The 18,463-nt window shown below is 42.1% G+C and overlaps 1 protein-coding gene across 2 annotated transcripts in view; it reads left to right on the plus strand.

The window, feature by feature from the left end:
- AQP9 (aquaporin 9) overlaps positions 1–17,567 on the plus strand; it is a 25,605-nt gene extending 8,038 nt beyond the window's left edge. The window contains exons 3-7 of one of the 2 annotated variants that reach the window (XM_010140623.1): positions 4,008–4,134; positions 7,941–8,078; positions 10,523–10,641; positions 12,244–12,461; positions 17,220–17,567. In XM_010140623.1, coding sequence (XP_010138925.1) covers positions 4,008–4,134; positions 7,941–8,078; positions 10,523–10,641; positions 12,244–12,461; positions 17,220–17,382 — 765 coding nt within the window. In that variant the 3' untranslated portion in view covers positions 17,383–17,567. The remainder of the gene's footprint in view (positions 1–4,007; positions 4,135–7,940; positions 8,079–10,522; positions 10,642–12,243; positions 12,462–17,219) is intronic. The other variant, XM_010140622.1, reaches the window with a different exon arrangement.
- The last annotated feature ends 896 nt before the right edge of the window (positions 17,568–18,463 follow it).

Consider the following 18,463-nt stretch of genomic DNA (forward strand, 5'->3'; position numbering starts at 1 on the left):
TGCAATAGATAAATTCTTCAGCAGACTCGCTATGTAAATAAAGCGACTGGAAATGAAAGTGACTTCTAAAATACACTCCAAACTGAAGAGCTTTAGGACGACACCATCAATTTAGAAACCAGCATCTTACTGAAAAAATTATTTACTAATTACCTACTTATATAATATATATATACTTTTATACTTTCTACTAATTATTTACTTTTACAAGCAACGGCCTAACTAGCTTCATACGGAAATACTAATAGGGGGCAGGGGAAACTCTACAAGACTGTGGTGAACCACAAACAATCCTCGATTGCTTTCATGGGCAATTTTGGTCAGGGAAATCCCCCACCTGCAGAGAAGGGCAAATGCAACCTCTTCTCCCAACCCCTAAAGGAGATTCTGACCCTTCCCACCTATATCCCTGCTTTTAAGGGCCTTAAATACGCAGTGCTAACTCCGACTGCTTGGAGAAGTCACGAAGGTTGCCCTAAGAAGTGAAATACCAGGGCTCGCTCTCATGTCCTCAAGTGTCCCAGGAATATTGCTGTGCTTCCACAGCCTCGAAACAGGTAACTTCAGGATAACAGCAGGACATTGGCAGCAAGCACACAGCCTGAGCCCAACACTGCGCTGCTGACGAGAGCCCACCCCTTGACAGCACTGCGCTGGAGCACACACGGGCGCAGCAGAATCCAGAGCAGCACTGCAGATCCATCGGGGCTGAAAGAGGGGAGCAGAGGAGGGCTAGCAGGAAATGCCTGTCTGGGGAACAGTAGGGGAACATAGGTGGGAGTGTGGCGTGGGAAAGGAGCAGGGTTCCTGCCTTACCTGAGCAAAGGCAGCCTTAAAGAAAATTGTGAATCGGTGGAGGGATCCTTGGAGATTCTTCATAATTAGCTGTAGTTGTTTAAGTATGGTTCTGTCCTGAAAACTGATTAAAATAGACATTCGGAACTAATTCTCTAGTATTTCCTGACTGAAAGTTTACAGCTTATAATGAAAATATTTTTTAAACTGTTGACTGTGTATTCCTCGCAGCATACTGAATTCTTGTATTCATGTAGGGCATCGTCAGCTGTGCAGCCACTGAGGCCATAGCCTGCCTGCACGGACACCTACGGCACTGCACTGTTGTGACTCGCCACCAGCTTGGCAGCTGGTCATGAACAAGATAAGAAAACACATGTCCTTGTCTCCACACTGCTTAAAAGCGGGAGACTTGGCTGCTTCTTTAATGTTACAGTAAGAACGTATGGCTATGAATGCACACTACTGCTAGACCTGTCCGGTAAGAAGGGGCCTTTTTTATATAAGCATCCTGCGTTAAGATGTCTAAAGCTTTACAGGCCATGTAGATTCCCTATGATGAACAAACACTCTGCAGGCACAATGTGTGCGTGTGCCCATTCTGTGATGGGAAAACTGGGAACTGAACCCGCCAATCTGAACCATGGCGCGGTAATATTTTCTCCATCTGCTGTCATTTTAAGAGGGAGAGAAAAAAAATTTCTCGTACCTACTATAGCTAGGTTGACATAACTGGAAACTGTCATTTAATCGTGTAATTGCATGAGCAGCAATTTTAGACCCTGAACACAGCTGCTCTGGCTTCTTGCTCGATGGTTGTTAGCAAATGGCTGTTGTTCAGGCTGGCTTGTATGCCTTCCTTGCCTGCTTCTAAGACTGGTTAGCAGAAGAAGAAAGCATCTGCAGTTGCATATTTCGCTGTGACATGCAGAGCAGAAGCTATTAAACAAGAGGACCACACAGCTGTTTCTGTATGATTCTCCTCAGTTCTGGTAATCAGGGAAGGGAGGCCACAGCCCCCCTCTGTTATTTCCTTCCATCATCTCCTGCTCTGCCGTTTTCTTTTTTCATTGTCCTTACAGAAAGGGGCAATATTTTCAAAAGAATGGCCTTTTCTTTGAATCTGCAAAACCTCATCTATGTCATTTCAGAACACCAGTGCATACCTGTGGACCTAACGGCTTGCCCGTATGCAAACTGCGCCCTGGTGTACACAGGGCCCCAGACCACCCCAGAGATCTTGCTCCACGTCTAAGCCATATCTTTCAGGGAATCTTGCTTAGTGCAAGCATACTCCCTTTGAGAAGTCTGGAAAATGAAGGCTAGAGCATGCTAATCCCACCTCTCTAGATCTGTGTCCTAATCTTAAACTTTACAAATCCCAGCATACCTATTTCTCCCATATTCATTAAACGTATAAATAGATGATGGGTATAACTGTCTCAGACAAAGTTTTAAAAAACATGTAATTTCAGCTGTGAACAACTGAAGTATATTCTGTTTTGGTTTCAAACCCCTGTGTGCGCTTGTGCCGGCCGTTTGAAATGCTAGGTGTACGACACTAACAGCAATAGTGAATGCCTAATGTAAGCGTGTCATGCATTGCACGGCAGCCTGCAGCTTGGCACGTCTCGTAACTCCCAATCACACAGTCCAATAACCGACTGCTATCCCCCACCACCCGACCCTTTCGTAACCCGACAGCTGCAACACTTTGGCACCCGTGTTTCGTTTGCTTGCATGATTATGACCTCAAGGCAAGAACTGCACCTGGCTACGTGACACAGTCTCAGCGCGTTTTTATAACAGAAACTCCTTCTACATTGCAAGCCGGGTTAAGAGCATCATTTTATTGAGAGCTTCGCCGTCACATTTGGGTATTAGTTAAAACCCTTGGGGAAATAGTGGAAACAGAAGAATGATTTTACCTGTTTAAATTGCATCTATTCTAGCAGAACTTGCTTGTTAAACCTCAGTCACCAAATCTTTTTGGTGCAATCTATTTCTAAGGCAGAAGTGATTTTCCCAGTGCTTTACAGTTTCTGAATGCAACTGTCTTGCAACTGAAAATAAGCAAGGAGATTAACCAAAGCAGCTGCACTGGCTAAGATTGAATGCTTTTATAGGAATAAAAACCAAACCAAACCCAATCCCCACAGATTCCCAAGTATCATCAAAGCAGGAATATATATAATATATATATCCAATCTAACATCAAAGTAATTAAGGTTGCTCAGGATAAATCTAGTCACATCCCAGAAATGGTATGATTCAGATCACTTACAGTTGCAGAGAAACAAAAGTTTTCAGGCTATAGATATTATTATTTGATCTCTTCCATAGAGTCCTGGGTCCTTATTCAGCAAAGCACTTCAGCATATATTTAAAAAGGGGATTTTCAAAGATGCAAATTGATTTCTAGCAGAAATGGATCAGCTTGTCTATCTTAGAGTCCTTTTGTACCTTTGAAAATCTTTCCTACCAATTTTAATAGGACCTGAATCTACACTTGACGCTAAAGCAGAGGCTTTAGAACTGAAGAAACATGATCTTAAATGTACAATTAAATATGCTGATAAACTTCATTCTGAGGGGAACCAACATAAAATGGAAGCTAATTTAAATCCATTGAGAATACTCCAATGTGAATTATGCGGGTATCGCTCACTTTAGTTAATTGTTCAAGCTGCAGAGCAAGTGAAATATTTTGGTATCAAGGCAGCACAACAGTAACACACACTGTAGTGTCCAGAAAGTGGTCTCAGTCCAGAGTTTCAGCATTAAACATTATAAGCTTTCTGAACTACCTTTCATAACTTGTAATCATTTCATGGTAACACTGATCTGTAACTGAAAACTTACCACACATGATCAATTCCCTCTTCACTTTCACACGCAGAGACTTGTTGTTTAGGCTCCAAGTTCTGATCTGTACTACATCAATGTACATGCAAACTTTTTTCAGGGGGGAGAGAGGTCCTTATTAGCAGACATTCCTCCTGGTCACAGAGCAGGGGAAAATGAAGAGGAATTGTTCGTTGCAGCAAAAGCAACAATGGCACACATGCCACTAATCTCCAATTCCAGCATTGTTTCAACAGTAATATTTAACAACATATTCAGCTACACCTGGACAGCAGCAGGAGCTGCAAACTAACCAGTAACATTTAATAGACACACTCATGCTTTCATACTTCTCTTTCAAAATACAGGCACTTGGATGTGGGTGCGTGGGACAGGCTGTCCTTAGCCGAGGAGCCCATGGAGGGCCCATGACAATATCAGTTGGATTTGCAATGGCAGTCACCATAGCAGTGTATGTGTCTGGGGGGATTTCTGGTAAGTGACTTTTTTTTTTTTCACATATAACATTGATTGCCATGGTTTTAAGGCTATCTTACTAACTTGTTTCCACTTAACGGTATAAACAATTATGTATCTAGCAATGGCAAGCACCACTACAGGAGAGTTTGCATCAGAGTTTTGCTAGTAGATTTGGGTTGGAAGGGACCTTAAAGATCATCTAGCTCCAACCCCCTGCCATGGGCAGGGACACCTTCCGCTAGACCAGGTTCTCAAAGACCCATCCAACCTGGCCTTGAGCACTTCCAGGGATGGGGCATCCACAGCTTCTCTGGGCAACCTCCAGTTCCAGTGTTTCACCCCCCTCACAGTGAAGAGCTTCTTCCTTATGTCTAATCTAAATCGACCCTCTTTCAGTGTAAACCCATTACCCCTTATCCTATTGCTACATGCCCTTGTAAAAAGTAAATCTTTCGTGTTCTTGTTTCCTTCTATTCATTGTGTTTGACAAAATCTTCCACCAAATTCTGATCTGAACTACAATGTGCAAATCTTGGCGGACCTCTGGCCTTAATGGAAAGTGGAGTGTGCAAATCAGAAATCTGCTTGGTCTTGCTTTGAAAATTCTGTCAATAGAGATGATTCTGGATGGCACAGGCACTGTGTTTGAGGAAATAACCCTAAAATGTTTACAGAATCCAGCAGTCACCAGCTAGGTAGAAGGTAGAATGGTCCACTGCCTGAGGGTATAACGAGCAGAGTTCACCTTACAGAGCGCAATTTCTCTCTTCATGTCCTATGACAGGCAGTAGGAAGACTGCTCCTGTCTGGTTATTTGCGGAAGTGGCAGACTGTAGAAAGCAGAAACAGCAAAAAGATTCAGTACTAGAGATACGTTCTGTGCTACTCTGTCAATGTACTGTCATTGCCCCTCTGTTTTTGCTATAACATTTCCTCAATGTACATCGGACAGGAATCTCTCCTTTATCTGTAGCTGGGCTAATCAGCGTCTACAGGTGCCCCATCAGATGGTGCTTTGTCTCCTAATTCCACCATTCTGTTTGGCCAAATTAATATCAGAAACATCAGCATAAGTGCTTTTAACATTTCAATTCTCCCTTTAAAATAGAAAATGATGGGTTGTAATGATACACAATGTTCTGTGTGGAGTTTATATTGCCCTCTTAAAGCAGGTGTTGCCCTTGTACTCCAGTTGTCATAGAGGCATTTCTTACCCTTCACAAAGTGGGTAAAGCCAGTCTGGACACATGCCTCTAGGTACAACTAGGCCATCATGAATAGTTGCTATAACAGAAATTACCATGGCCATTTCTCTTCTCTTTTACAAAGTCTTTTACAGGGACACCATGCGTGAGGAGGTTTCTAAGTTCACATTTGAAAGTGCTTAGGGTACTACAAAATAGGCAGTCTTGTTCCTGCCAGTGAAACAGAGCGGAATGGTTCCTTAATACCACACAAAGTTAATTCAGCAGTACATTCCTATTATCTGAACAACTTAAAACGACAGCTTTCGGGTTACATGTAGGCAGCAAACTCTTCTAATGGAGTATCATAAAAAACCCCAACCTGTCCTACATTTGCATCATTAAGAGATATTAATCTCATATTTGTATAGAAGATTAGAGTTCAATCCAAGCAGGGCAGAACAGCTGCAGATGTTGCAGTTTCATGCTTTCTGTCTTTTTCCCATGACAAAGGATTCTGCATGCAGTGCATTTTCTTTGTGAAAGAATAGGAACAGATATTTCAACAGGCTGTGACTATCCAACATACAATTACTAGTGGACACTACAGAACATCAGTTCCTACATGGAATTAGTTAGCAAATTCTGTGGTTCTTTGGCCACGAAGTCTCATGTTTAAGTAATGCCAAAATATTTTGCATTACTTCTTTATGAAATTCTAAATTAATGGTAACTTAAAATATATAGTCTGCACACTTCATGAATTTGAGCTCTTCTATCTAGGAAAAAAAATCCCCTTTAGCTTTTCCTCCATCTAATTTTCCTCAATGTCTAAATAATTTCCCACCATTTTTTTCCAACTTAACTCATGACTGTGTTCACCATAACAAGAGAATGGGGAACACACTGACCAAGGCAGACTTTTTTTTTTTTAACCAGGAAACTACCAGTAGCACAGGAACCAAGAATCACTTAATTCCCCTATGTCAGCATGAAGGCCTTCAACTAGACTTTTCCTTTCCAGATTTAATGTTAACCAGACATCTCTAATATTATTATGACTTGTCCTGGCCATCGCAATCACCCTGTATTATATACAGGTGGGGAACAATATCAGGTGTTGAAAGAAAGGAAGATGATTCATTCCAACCAAAGTAAAGAACAAAAGACAAGACAACAATTTCTCAAAATTCACATGGAGGGCTGTTATATAAAGTGCCATCCATCTATTTGCTCTGTGCTGAGGAATGTGAAACACAGCAAGGAATTCAAAATTAATTCAAGACTGCTGCTACTAGGGCAGAGTTTGGGAAATGATACAAAGAAGGTTTTATCCAGCTTGTTATCTGTGTCAGTTCATCATGTATCAAAGGTGCCTGGATTTCATAAGATAATGACTCACTGACCGAAGTGCAAACAAACACAGAAACTGTACATAGAGGCTCTTTCTCCATCACTAGCTTTTGGCAGACAAAGGTCATGCTCTTGTAGTTACTTTATTAAAGACAAAGACCATTTTTTTCTGGTAACAATACAGGCTGAAATGAGACTTTACCTGGAAGGTAGGCAATGGACCTGCTGTGTGCCTGCAAAACTTGGGGTTTACTGTGTTTTTACTGTGGAGTACTGTTTATCTCTTTATGTGGCAATTTGTATTTCTTAAGTATCAACTACATATTTGTAAAAAACAAAGTTTTCTAAAAGCATTCAATGCTTTTTCTATGTTGATAAAAGATGTTAAGGGAAGTGACTAGCATGTGACATAATAAATATATTTTAAAAACTAAAATTGTAACAAAATTCCAACATTGCTGAAACCATATGTGAGTTTAGGTGTATCTACTCCTAAACACAAAGGAAGGAAATTCCACAGAACTCTGTTCCACCGTAGTTACTTCATCAGTTTCCTTATTGCAGACCTTTCTGGAGGGTGTAAGGGCTTCACGAAAACATGTTATGAAGAACTATGCACTGCTGTCCCCACATCCCATCTAGGCATAGCTCACCAACAGTCAGCATGAAGCTGGACAGCCCTAACATTATTTTATTTTATGATCATGAAAACTGAGTTCCTAAGTAACCCCAGGTTGAAGACGGAGACATAAATATGACTTAAATCCAGGGTACTTCAGATCTGCCTCAAGATATATGATCAAGCCAGTAACAGTCCTTAATCTTAATACATGCTTGCTAAATGGCATGAATGTCCTGCTGCCCCAAACCTCCCTTAAAAATAAAAACGAAAGCCCTTGAGGAGAGAAAATACGAGCAGCATGATGGACCTTCCCATCACAACCGACAGGGCAGATTGAGGCTTTTTCTAAAGAAGTTGTCTATTTGTATACTGCGGGTCAGCAGTCTGATAAATACAGCACATGACGCTCCTAGTTGCAGGACGGAAGGCCGCAGTCTGCAAACACCAAGAGGGAAGCTAGATCTTGGTGGATTTCCCCCTCCCTCCTCTAATTTCACCCAACTTGTTTCAGTTTAATTGCAGTCAGCATTTAATTGCAAAATAACATCTAGAAAAAAATGTACTAGTCTTGAGCTCAAAAGCACCCACATTTTTACAAATCCTTCACCTATTCTCACGTATCTGAGTCATCCATATGACTTATTTTTTGATATATTTTTCAGGTGGTCACATAAACCCAGCCGTTTCATTAGCTATGTGTGTGACTGGAAGATTAAAATGGACCAAACTACCAATTTACATATTAGCACAACTCCTGGGAGCATTTGCTGGAGCAGCAGCTGTCTTTGGGATTTATTATGGTGAGTACACCTTAGACATGCTCACAGGACAAAGTAGAGGTCAGGCAGTCTCTAAGGCCCCAATTTTCCAGTGAATGCCATACAGGCAGAGGACTGTGTCCACACAGTGCTAATGGTAGGACTAAAGCTAAAGCCATAAAAAAGAAAGGAAGAAGCATAAAGAGTTTGAAGGGGAAAAAAAAGCTCAAACATTCTAGGTATCCTACAATGTTTCTGAAACGCTAATATTCCAGGAAGTGTTCTGAAATTTAGAAAATTTATTCATGGGAAATCAGATTCTCTGAGATCATGTATTTCTCAGTAAGGATTTTAAATTACTTAATAGCCAGGTTATAGGGCTATTCATCTTCCAAGCAAATTAGAAACATTAAAGACCTGATCCAAGTGCCTGTAGGCAAGTATCACCAACATTGTTCATTGAGGTTACAGGGTATGAGATCAAGTCCCTCCTGACTAAACTTCAGGCCACCCTAGAGAGGTAGCTCTCCAAGGCAGTGAAATCCAGCTGGAATGATAAAGGCATCATGTATTAGAAGGAGAAAAAAAAAAAAAATTACCCTATCCTTTTACCCTACCCTACACTTTTACAGTGTGCCACAAAATGAAAAAACTTAGTAACAGACTCCTGAACTGATGAATCCACTCAGTTGGATCAGTTGCTTCACTCATCTGCTCCAAAACTCTGCTTCTACCGACCCAGCCCATCTCCTCCAAAGTCCCTCTCTTCCGGGCATGATGTCTGCAGGCAGTGCTGGGTCTAGGTGCAACAGAGGGAAAAATGAAACGCCTATTGTATGTCAGCTAGGTGCTCAGTACCAGTAGTAACACAAACAGAAACATCTTTAGGTACCATGGTAACTGTCTCGGGGTTGGGGGGTGTTGTCTGGGTTTGGGGAGGTGGGGAGCTGTTTGTTTGTTTGTTTTAAGGTTAGCATTAGAATTTAGAAACTGTGGGATTCCAGAACAGGACTTCCATCTGCATCTAAATCCTCCCCTCAAGCCAGACAGCCAGGCTTAGAGCTGCGGTCAGGATGCAGCAGTACATCAACATGCACCTGGGTTGCGGGTGGTTTCACTCTGTTCTGCCAAAGGGTAGCAGTAGGATGGGAAGCCAGGATAGGGAGCCTAGCACTAGGGTTAGGGACTTCTTTCTGGTTTTCAGGAGTGTAGGACTTTTTCATATCCCTATACCTGCTCAAATGCTTTGTTCTCCTCTTGCTCTTATTAATTTCCAAAGCTCTTCTGTACTTTTTCCTTTCTGCAACTTGCCGGAGTGTCACGTACTCATTGAGGTCCACTGAAAACTCACTGGTAGAAAAACAGACCTAAGAGGTCAACACCTCCACCTTTCCCACTCACACGAGTTTGAGCTAGGTGCTTTCATTTCCAGCTATGCCCCGAAAGAGTGAGAGAAAACATATGCTAGGCTGCTCAACATGAGGCCTTTCTAAAGGTGTACAAAGTAATTCATAGCTGATAAATTTTCTTTTTCTTATCTTTTTTTTTTGTAATAATTAAATGCAACAAAGTAATCTGAAGATGCGAATGAGAGAGCCTGACCAAAGTAAAATACAGGGGCAAGGAGAAATAGATTTGCCTGCTAGCTTCAGGAGGAGCTAACAGCTTTACCATGACTTCCACGGGAGATGAGGAGATGTTTCTCTACTCGCAAGCATCACCTCATCACTGGGCCCACTAGTGAAATAGAGGCATTGCATTTGTTATTCATGTCTGTCTATGCAGATTTTGGAGTGCTTCATCTTAGTTTCTTCCTATTTCTAACATTTCAGAGCTTGCCAAGGCGGCAAATTACTCTGACACAAAAGGCATGCTATTTAAAATCCACATTAAATATACATGTATTTACAATATACATAAATCTTTACTATATAGATAAAAATACACTAACTTAAATATACTAAGAACTGAAGTTTTGGGGCTAGTCTCTCCCCTCACATCTTGGATGACTAGCATAGCAGGTGGGTGAAAACTTCAAATTCCTTTAGAAGAGGAGGTCTCTCAGGAGAGCTCATTCCCTGAAGTCACTGAACAATGCGATTCCTGGTGGCAGGGGATCCACGACAGTACAATCAGGACACTATGCATTTTTCAGGGCATATATCGTGTCATATATGGTACCTCTTACAGAATAATGCAACTATATTCAGAATCAGAAAAATGCTCCTTGGCACTAAGTTTGGAGCAATGAGCAGGGGGAAAACAGCCCCATTTTTAACGCTGCGATACATAAAACAAGTACTTCAAGGCACAGGAGGTGCAGCAGAGTATGACTGGTAACCACCTCAAATCAGTTAACTAAGCCCCCAGAAAAAAACCCATTTCAGCTGAGAACGTGAAACGCAGAGACCTATCGCATACACTCTAGTCCTAGAAAACCTAGCGCGTATGGAGAAGTGCAACCAGGTAATGGCTGTTTCCTGCAGATGCCTTTATGGAGTACAGCAACGGAACACTCGAAGTCACAGGACCAAACGCAACAGCACATATCTTTGCAACATATCCAGCTCCATATCTGTCCCTCATAAACGGATTTGCTGATCAGGTAAGTGCGCTTGCTCTCCTGATCCTATAAATTCAACATACTCAGAACTGTAAAACCAAGCAGTAAAAAATACATAGATTTCTAATTGTACGACGGATCTACTGTTTTGAGAGAATGCGATGTTGTTTGTGGGGGTTATGTTTTAGTTGTATTTTACCAGCAAGATAGTTTCAAGTTATTCTTTTCACATACATCATATTGTTGCACTCTACAAGCATTAAATGCAATATATGTAAGAGGTAGTCCCCAGCATAAATCAATGTTTCTCCATAAACTTCAGCAGAGCTATTTCCTTTTACAGCAAAATCCAGACCACTTTGTGGATCTATCATTCCTTAACTAATGCTTAAGCAGTCAGTTTAATACACCTTGAACAAATGAGTTTTCTGCTACCGTAAGCCTCCTCTCTAACCTTCTCTTTGCAAATAGATTTGTAGTATTTGCTAGTTTTCCAATTACTAAATCTGAAAAAATCTCCACTTTATCTCCAACCTGTACCCTCTAACCCCACTTATCCAACAGTGAAAAATGAAGTTAAATCTTCTATCTACTTCTAAGCAATTTATCTGTCTTTTTCAGGCGTACGTGAAATAAATACCGTGTAAGTACGCCATGAAAAACTAAAAATCACTGGAGCGCGGGAATTTCTTACATAAAGATTGTGCAATCTGGCTTTAGAAAAAATCCAAACATTGTTTTGAAATTTTGTATGAAAGACAAAGATCTTTTTGCCCTTGGCTGTTTTAGAACAAAATTAATAACAGCTTAAATGAAAATAATTTTTAAAATCCCCAAACTTAAACTTCCTTAAATCAGAGAAATCGAATGTTTTGACATTGCTGAAACCTTTTTCCCCTAGGTTATTGGCAAAATCACGAAGTATCTGATTTAAGCAGAGTAGCACTTCCATCAAAGTAATTCCAAGGAACTTTCCTTCATCAGATCAATTAGCATATGCAATACAGAGGTCACATTACAATTACACCTGCAATCTTAATTTAGGTAACTCCTACTTTTTTTAGCTGCTCAGGTTTGACCTCATAGACTTGACTTTTTTTTCCCCTTACGTTATGCAGTATTTGGATAAAGAGGTGCATATTTTGTCCAATTTATCAGTGTAAGCTACGGTCACAGAAAACACTTATATCAATAATCAGCGCAGGGTGCACGGTTAGATTCTTCCAACCAGATGATTCTATGATTCTGTGAATGTAACTAAGTGTATTGGCATAGCAGAACTGCCAAAGGTCAAGTTAGTTAAGTTGGTAGGAAAAAATGAGGAAACAAAGCATCAGACCTCACACAGGAGATGCCTTTCAAATCTCCTATTCTTTCCACACCAGGTTGTTGCAGATTTCTTTTTTTTTTTCCAAATGTCTTCAGCACATTTCTCCATTTTGTCTTTCAGCACAGATATTAAAAACTTCTCTGTGCTGTGAAGTAGAGTGCACTGGGTTCCAAATTTTGATACTCTGGGTAGTAGGATAAATCTAACACCAGCTCTAAGCCATCTCAATCCACAGAGTGGCCATAGCCTCCCTTTTCATTATTGGAAAGAATCTGCCCACATTTACTCAATATTCTTTTCTTTGCATTGGCCAGGTAATGTCAACAGCTGCTCTTCTTCTGGGTATATTCGCTATTTTTGACTCCAGAAATAACGGCGTACCAAAGGGCCTGGAGCCAATTGCAGTAGGACTTCTCATACTTGTTCTTACTTGCTCCTTGGGAATGAACAGCGGCTGTGCCATGAACCCGGCCAGGGATCTAGGCCCCAGGCTCTTCACAGCCACTGCAGGATGGGGGATGGAGGTATTCACGTAAGTATTCCTGGATATGAAGTAAAACGCTCCTGGCTAAAATCGCTGCCTAGGACAGTAGCATCCTGATTTAACATGGTACCAAGTCATACTTTATATGCATATAGGTAATTCTTTGCATACCAGAAGCAGCACTTGAAGCCAGACATCCTCTAGGAACCGGGCTTTAAAAAGGATTTCCTGCTCCTAGGGCAAATAATACACGCATTATCTTTAGTATCAATCATTGTTTCAAGCAGACCCTTCCCAAAATATTAGACATTCTTAGAGGTCACTGAAAATATGAGTGCTTTCTCCTCTTGACCTGCAGCTTTCAGGAAAAAAATGAAATTGTGAGAGAGTTAGGTGGGAATATTTATTGGGTGCTGTAAAAAACACAGACATATCAGATTGATTTAGCCTATTATTACTAGTGAGTTATTGCAGAAATATACGACAATCTAGAAGCCTGACTTCCTGCCTGGGAGCGAAGGAGTGGAAGAAAGCAAGCTCCCCTCATTCTCGTCCATTTCGGAGCACACTCAAATCCCTGTGTGTGTGTGCATGCACACACATGCTCTTGGCTGGCCAAGTGCACAGCTAATTAGTTGCACACCAAATCCACAGCTTACACATATCCAGTGTAAGAGGCACTCTGGGATATCTAAGTAAGATTAATCTGTCATCAGGAAGCAGATTTTTGGTTTATTTCTGTATAGTTTGTTTTTCCAGTAATTTACAAGTAGGAATCCCCAGAAGTACTGTAGACCACCTGAGAGTTCTGGTTAACAGAGATTTTATTTTAGCTACTTCAAGTACAAACGATCTGGATTTACTTAGTACGAATTCCATCCACACAAATCATGTACCTCAGTAGAGGAGAGCTGTAGCGAAGCTTTTCTCATATAAGAAAAACAAGGCATGATGAAGAAATGCTGACATAGTCACACTGTAGGCCAGATCCAAAGCTTGGATGTAACACAGCTCTGGCAAGCTGCTGGCAGGTCAAGTGTCTGGCCTGGTTACCTCCAAACTTTCCCTCCCCAGCAGTCCTTACCGCTGTAGCATTAGACTGCACTTTTTTTTTTTTTTTTTTTTCAAACAGCAGCACACAGAGTGACATCCCACACCTAGGATTCTCCTCTCTCAGGTCTATTTGATTATGAGTAGTTGTTAACTATGATAAAATTGACTATTACATTGCTGCAAAAGTTTACAAGCCTGATTGTACTGTGGTCTACTCATAGAATACCTGTGAACTTCCCTCCTCTCCAAAAGTAAGGTCTTGCTCATTTGCATTTAAGAAATTACAAGAAAACATTAAATCTGTACCAATATGGGCTCTTCCCCAATTTAGTTTAAGGATTTAGATACAGAGGTGGAATGCATCCCCACTGTAAAGCCCATACGAAGAAATTAAGAAATGAGAACATAGAAGATGAGATATGAGATCTCTGGTCAGTGCCAGATTAAACTTATGGCAGTCTCGAGGACTTACACATCGAGGAAGAAGTCTTTCTCCCTGCCTTCAGGGCTACAGCTAAGCTGTAAAGCTACAGCTATAACCAAGTTCACGGGAATGATACAGAATCCAGGTGGGCCTTAGGGAGAGCTCGAGCTTGGTTAGGTAGCTGAAAGCTTTGGCCCACTTACAGCCCACGGGAGAAGCCTGAATGATTGTAGCTGGGGTCCTGCACCGCCGCGTACTGGGCTGGCATCACATGAGCATGAGAGGCTTGGGCAACGCAGCAACCGTTTTCAGTTCGTCCCTGGATGTCTGAGCTTCACTGGAAGTCACAGCCTGGAGGCAGGTGCTTAAGCTCTCTGCTAAGAGACATGCCCAGGAACTGGGATCCAAGTATGAGACCTCCACAGTGACGCGAGGGGAGTGCTGCACAAACCGAGCAGCAGGAAATACTGAAGAGACATCGAACATTCATTGGGGCAAGGACGGACGCATCCCACAACACGACTGAGTCACTCTGTCTAGGTCAGACAGCGTTTGAGTGCTGCCTACAGAGGAGCCAGAGCCCGCAAAAAGCCTCGCTGTGAGCAGATCAGATATGGGACAATGAGACTCTCTACACCCTGATCCCAAGCAAATGCTCTAAACATTGAGATAATCAATTCACAGGGGGGGAATCCCCTCTGCCCTTCCTAACCCTACCCTTCCTTGTGCTTGCAAGGCCAGTAAGTTCTGGTTTTATCATGCCCTCAGGCAGGAAACTGCAAACAGACTGGAGGGGAGCTCTCCCTCGGGACCGTGGAGTTGTCCGGAGGTTGAGGCGGCAGTTGAGCAGGGTTTTCTGAGTGTTGCTACTGTTACATTTTGCAGGGAGACACCTGGAGGTGCAGTTTCCCCGAGAGCCCAGCCTGGGGACACGGGGTGTGGAGTGGTTTCATAGCCTGTGCAACTGGATTTGTGGTGGTTAGAGGCTCCCGGTAGAAGCTCTTCGACCCGCTGCTGTAACGCTGCGGTAACGCTGACACCTCGTGGCCGCCGGCCGCGGGGACGAGTCGCCCGGGCTAGACGGAGCTGCCTGTTGGAAAGGGTCAGGAGAACTTCGCACCGCTTTCGGGTGCGAAGCGGCACTGAAATCCGTTGCGTTCTTCCCAGCGCACAGAACAGAGGCCAGACACCTTCCGGGCTGCGGAGCACCCGGATTATCCCGGCAGCTCCTACCGCAAATAACGCCACATCACCAACCGCCGCAGCTGGCTAGGCGAGACGCGTGTGCGCAAGCCTCACACGGGCTGAAGTGCCCAGTCCGCGCAGCTTATACAGTCTAGTTCCCTGGAAAATTCTGCAGTTAACCAAAGTTAACTTGCCTGCGCCCTCTCCTCCCCTTCCCAGCTCTGCCCAGCAGCAGAAACGTGGGATGGCGAGAAGGGCGAAGCTGGGTAACCTGGAACAAAGCTGGGGTAAGCCTGGGTGCAGGGGAGCCATGGTTACTTCAGGGAAGCGACCTGTGCTTGTCACAAGGAGTTCTCGTTGCTGTGTCGATGGAGGAGGATCGAGTGTCATGGGAACTCTGAACTCAGCTGGGTGAGCGGATCTCTGCCCAGCTTTGGCACAGCGCTCTATACAGATCTTACACCCACCACCTCAGCAGAGAGAGCACCACAGCTCTGCAAACACAGGCCGTGATTTGGAGACGACCACGCAGGAGCCAACAAGCCACGTGTCAGCTCACAGAACAAGCTGAGAGAAAAACCTGCCAGGGAACACCTTCATTGTATGTCAGCGTACACACCCAGAGGAGTACATGCAAGTACTTTGTATAGATTTTGTTGTGCTGATTAATTCAATAAAACCTTAGTCCTTGTTCGTTCCAGAAACTCAAGGGCTCAGACATTCACAATTCAACAACAAACAATCTACAAATTCAGCAGAACGGTATCAGGGGTTATTTTAGATTCCCAGGACAAAACATAAATAATTCCAAAGGCAACACATACACACCCAAGGCATTTTTGAACAAGGAATAGTACTGTCATCAACAGGGCACTGTGAGATTAGCCCTGTTTTATTCTTGTGTTGTGTTCTAACCACAAGTTCATTTCTGCATGAATTTACACAACTGAGTGCTGAATAATTATCTTTACAGTTTAAAAATTCCCCTGGCAGCTTCCTGTAAAGTTCCTTTCACAGATTAATTTGTCCCTTTGTATTTCGGGGGAGGAGGGAAAAAAAAAGCTAATTCTTCATTTTTAATGTGCATGAAATTGAGGTGTCTGGCTTTTCACTACAGACTCACATATTCAGTTAATAGAGCATATTATCAAAAGAAAACACCTTCATGCCCCAGTACAGTTAACAAAGTCTGTGCTCTGAAACCCATACTCATTTACTGTCTGAATGTGGACCTCAAGAAAGGGAGAGCAATTCTACAAGCCCAAGTCTCCTGCCTAAGAGGGTTGTTATTTATTGTTTTATACTGTTCAATGGTTGATTTGTTTCTTTAAAAATGGTCATAAATGGATTCAAAATTAAATCCTAGTAATTGTGCAAAGTGAATGTAAACATTTCAGTGGAGCAAATAAGCCGGACTTCCTTACTGCACACAGCAATTCTGAAAGGAGTGAGTTTTAGGTGCATAAAACTTCTGAATGCTTATTTACCTCTTACTGAAAGACCCCACATTTTAAACACAGCAATAAGACATTACATCATAAAATTCGGTTCTTGACCATTGTAGTCAAGTTTAAACCACAGTCACTGTGTTTTATTACATTTCTTAAGGCAAATGTACTCAGAATCAAGTATAATCCATTATACTTGTCATGAGGAACACCGTATATACTGGTCGCAGGCGTGGGCTTGAACCTGCAGATCTCCACACAGACGAGAGAACCCACTACTGCAGGATACACTTGCATTAATCACTTCTGAGAGCCTATTCACGAGCATCTGGCAATAGCAGCAGTCAAGACTGCTGCGCAACAAATATGTCCCTGTTCATTTCACTGCAAGTCAGCGAAGGCCGTTTTCCACGAGGAGAAATTATCCCCTGCCCCCCAAAACAGGTATGCAGTAAAGAGGCCTTAATTCCTAAGGTGCAAGTACAGCACGTAGACCAACAGGCCTGGTGGTTGGTACTTGGCATTTCAGCCACAACACGGGCAGGAGAGACGGGCATCATCCATTTAGAGAAAAGCAAGACAAAATAGAAAGGTCTACAGTACACTGAGGGTCACGCCACCATATTAGTTCACTGCAAAATATAAGCTGGGCTGTTTGCTACAGTAACAATAATTCTTGTTCTTTTTGTCTTACAGAGCTGGAAATAATTGGTGGTGGGTCCCTATAGTTGCACCTATGCTGGGAGGTGTGTTTGGAGCAGTGATCTATATTGTTTTTATTGAATTTCATCACTCAGATACTCAGCCAAGAGAAGGAAACGATGCATACGATAAATACGAACTGACTAACATGGATTAAGAAGGAAGAATTTTTGCTCGCATTTTGTTGTGAAGTTTTTAAGCAAATGAGTGTTTGGACCATTTTATAAAGCCCGTATGGCTCAAAGAGAAATTCACATTTCAAAGCAGAAAATCTCTCTATAAGACAAGTTCAAAACTGACATCTTTTCATGAAAGATCAGGCTGATCACACTCAGAACTTGGGGACAGAAAGGAGAAATTGTTGTTCTTTTCATATGGCTTTAAGATCAAGTTATCTCCTAGATGAAATTGTAGTGAGATGATGCACTGACCTGTTAATTCAACACGTATGATCTTAATTATATTGCCTCCTTAACTGAAAATAGGTGAGATTTGTTACAAGACTGCCTGCACATGTGGCTGTTTGGTTCAGTGCTGAATTAACAAGTAAGAGCATCTTTCACTTCTTATAGCCATTATTTAAGAATGGCTTGTCTGAAAATTAAAAACAATACTCATATTGCCTAAATGTCAATTGAAGCAGTTTTAAATAACTTGCTAATTTTTTATGGAGCCACTAACTGATCAGCAAGGAATCAACTCATCAGTGATGAGGTTTGCGATCATATTCCCAGTTACGAAAGGGTAAAAACTGCGTGCTATAAGATCAACACCAAAAACACAAAGCTGTATTTCTTCACAGCTTCTTCGCAGAAATAATATTATTTTTAAACTATTTACTTGATCTTTATTCTACTCAATATTAAAGGCCTAACCTAGAATATTAATCTGAACATTTTCTACTGTGGTTTCTGGATAAAATTCATGCCTGTGGAGACGGGTTAGCAACAGTAGCTTATGCTGTGCAGAGGTCAGCACAAGTCCTAAGTCTGTGTGAGGTTTAGAGACCTGATGATGATCATCTACATGGTGGGATTTCATCTGCTTTGTGAGAATAATTTTTATTTTGATAGCAGTAATTAAAATTAGAAACTGGTCTCAGACCTAGTCCTAGATCTGAATTCCCCAAGGAGGGCCAGCTCCACATCAGAGTTCTGAAGCATGGGCGCTTTCTTGCTAAAGAGAAGTGGCTGCACATACACCACTTCCTAAACATCCAGCCTTGAAAAATGAAGTCA

This window comes from Buceros rhinoceros, unplaced genomic scaffold, assembly GCF_000710305.1.
Source record: "Buceros rhinoceros silvestris isolate BGI_N320 unplaced genomic scaffold, ASM71030v1 scaffold12187, whole genome shotgun sequence".
Taxonomy (NCBI): Eukaryota; Metazoa; Chordata; class Aves; order Bucerotiformes; family Bucerotidae; genus Buceros; species Buceros rhinoceros.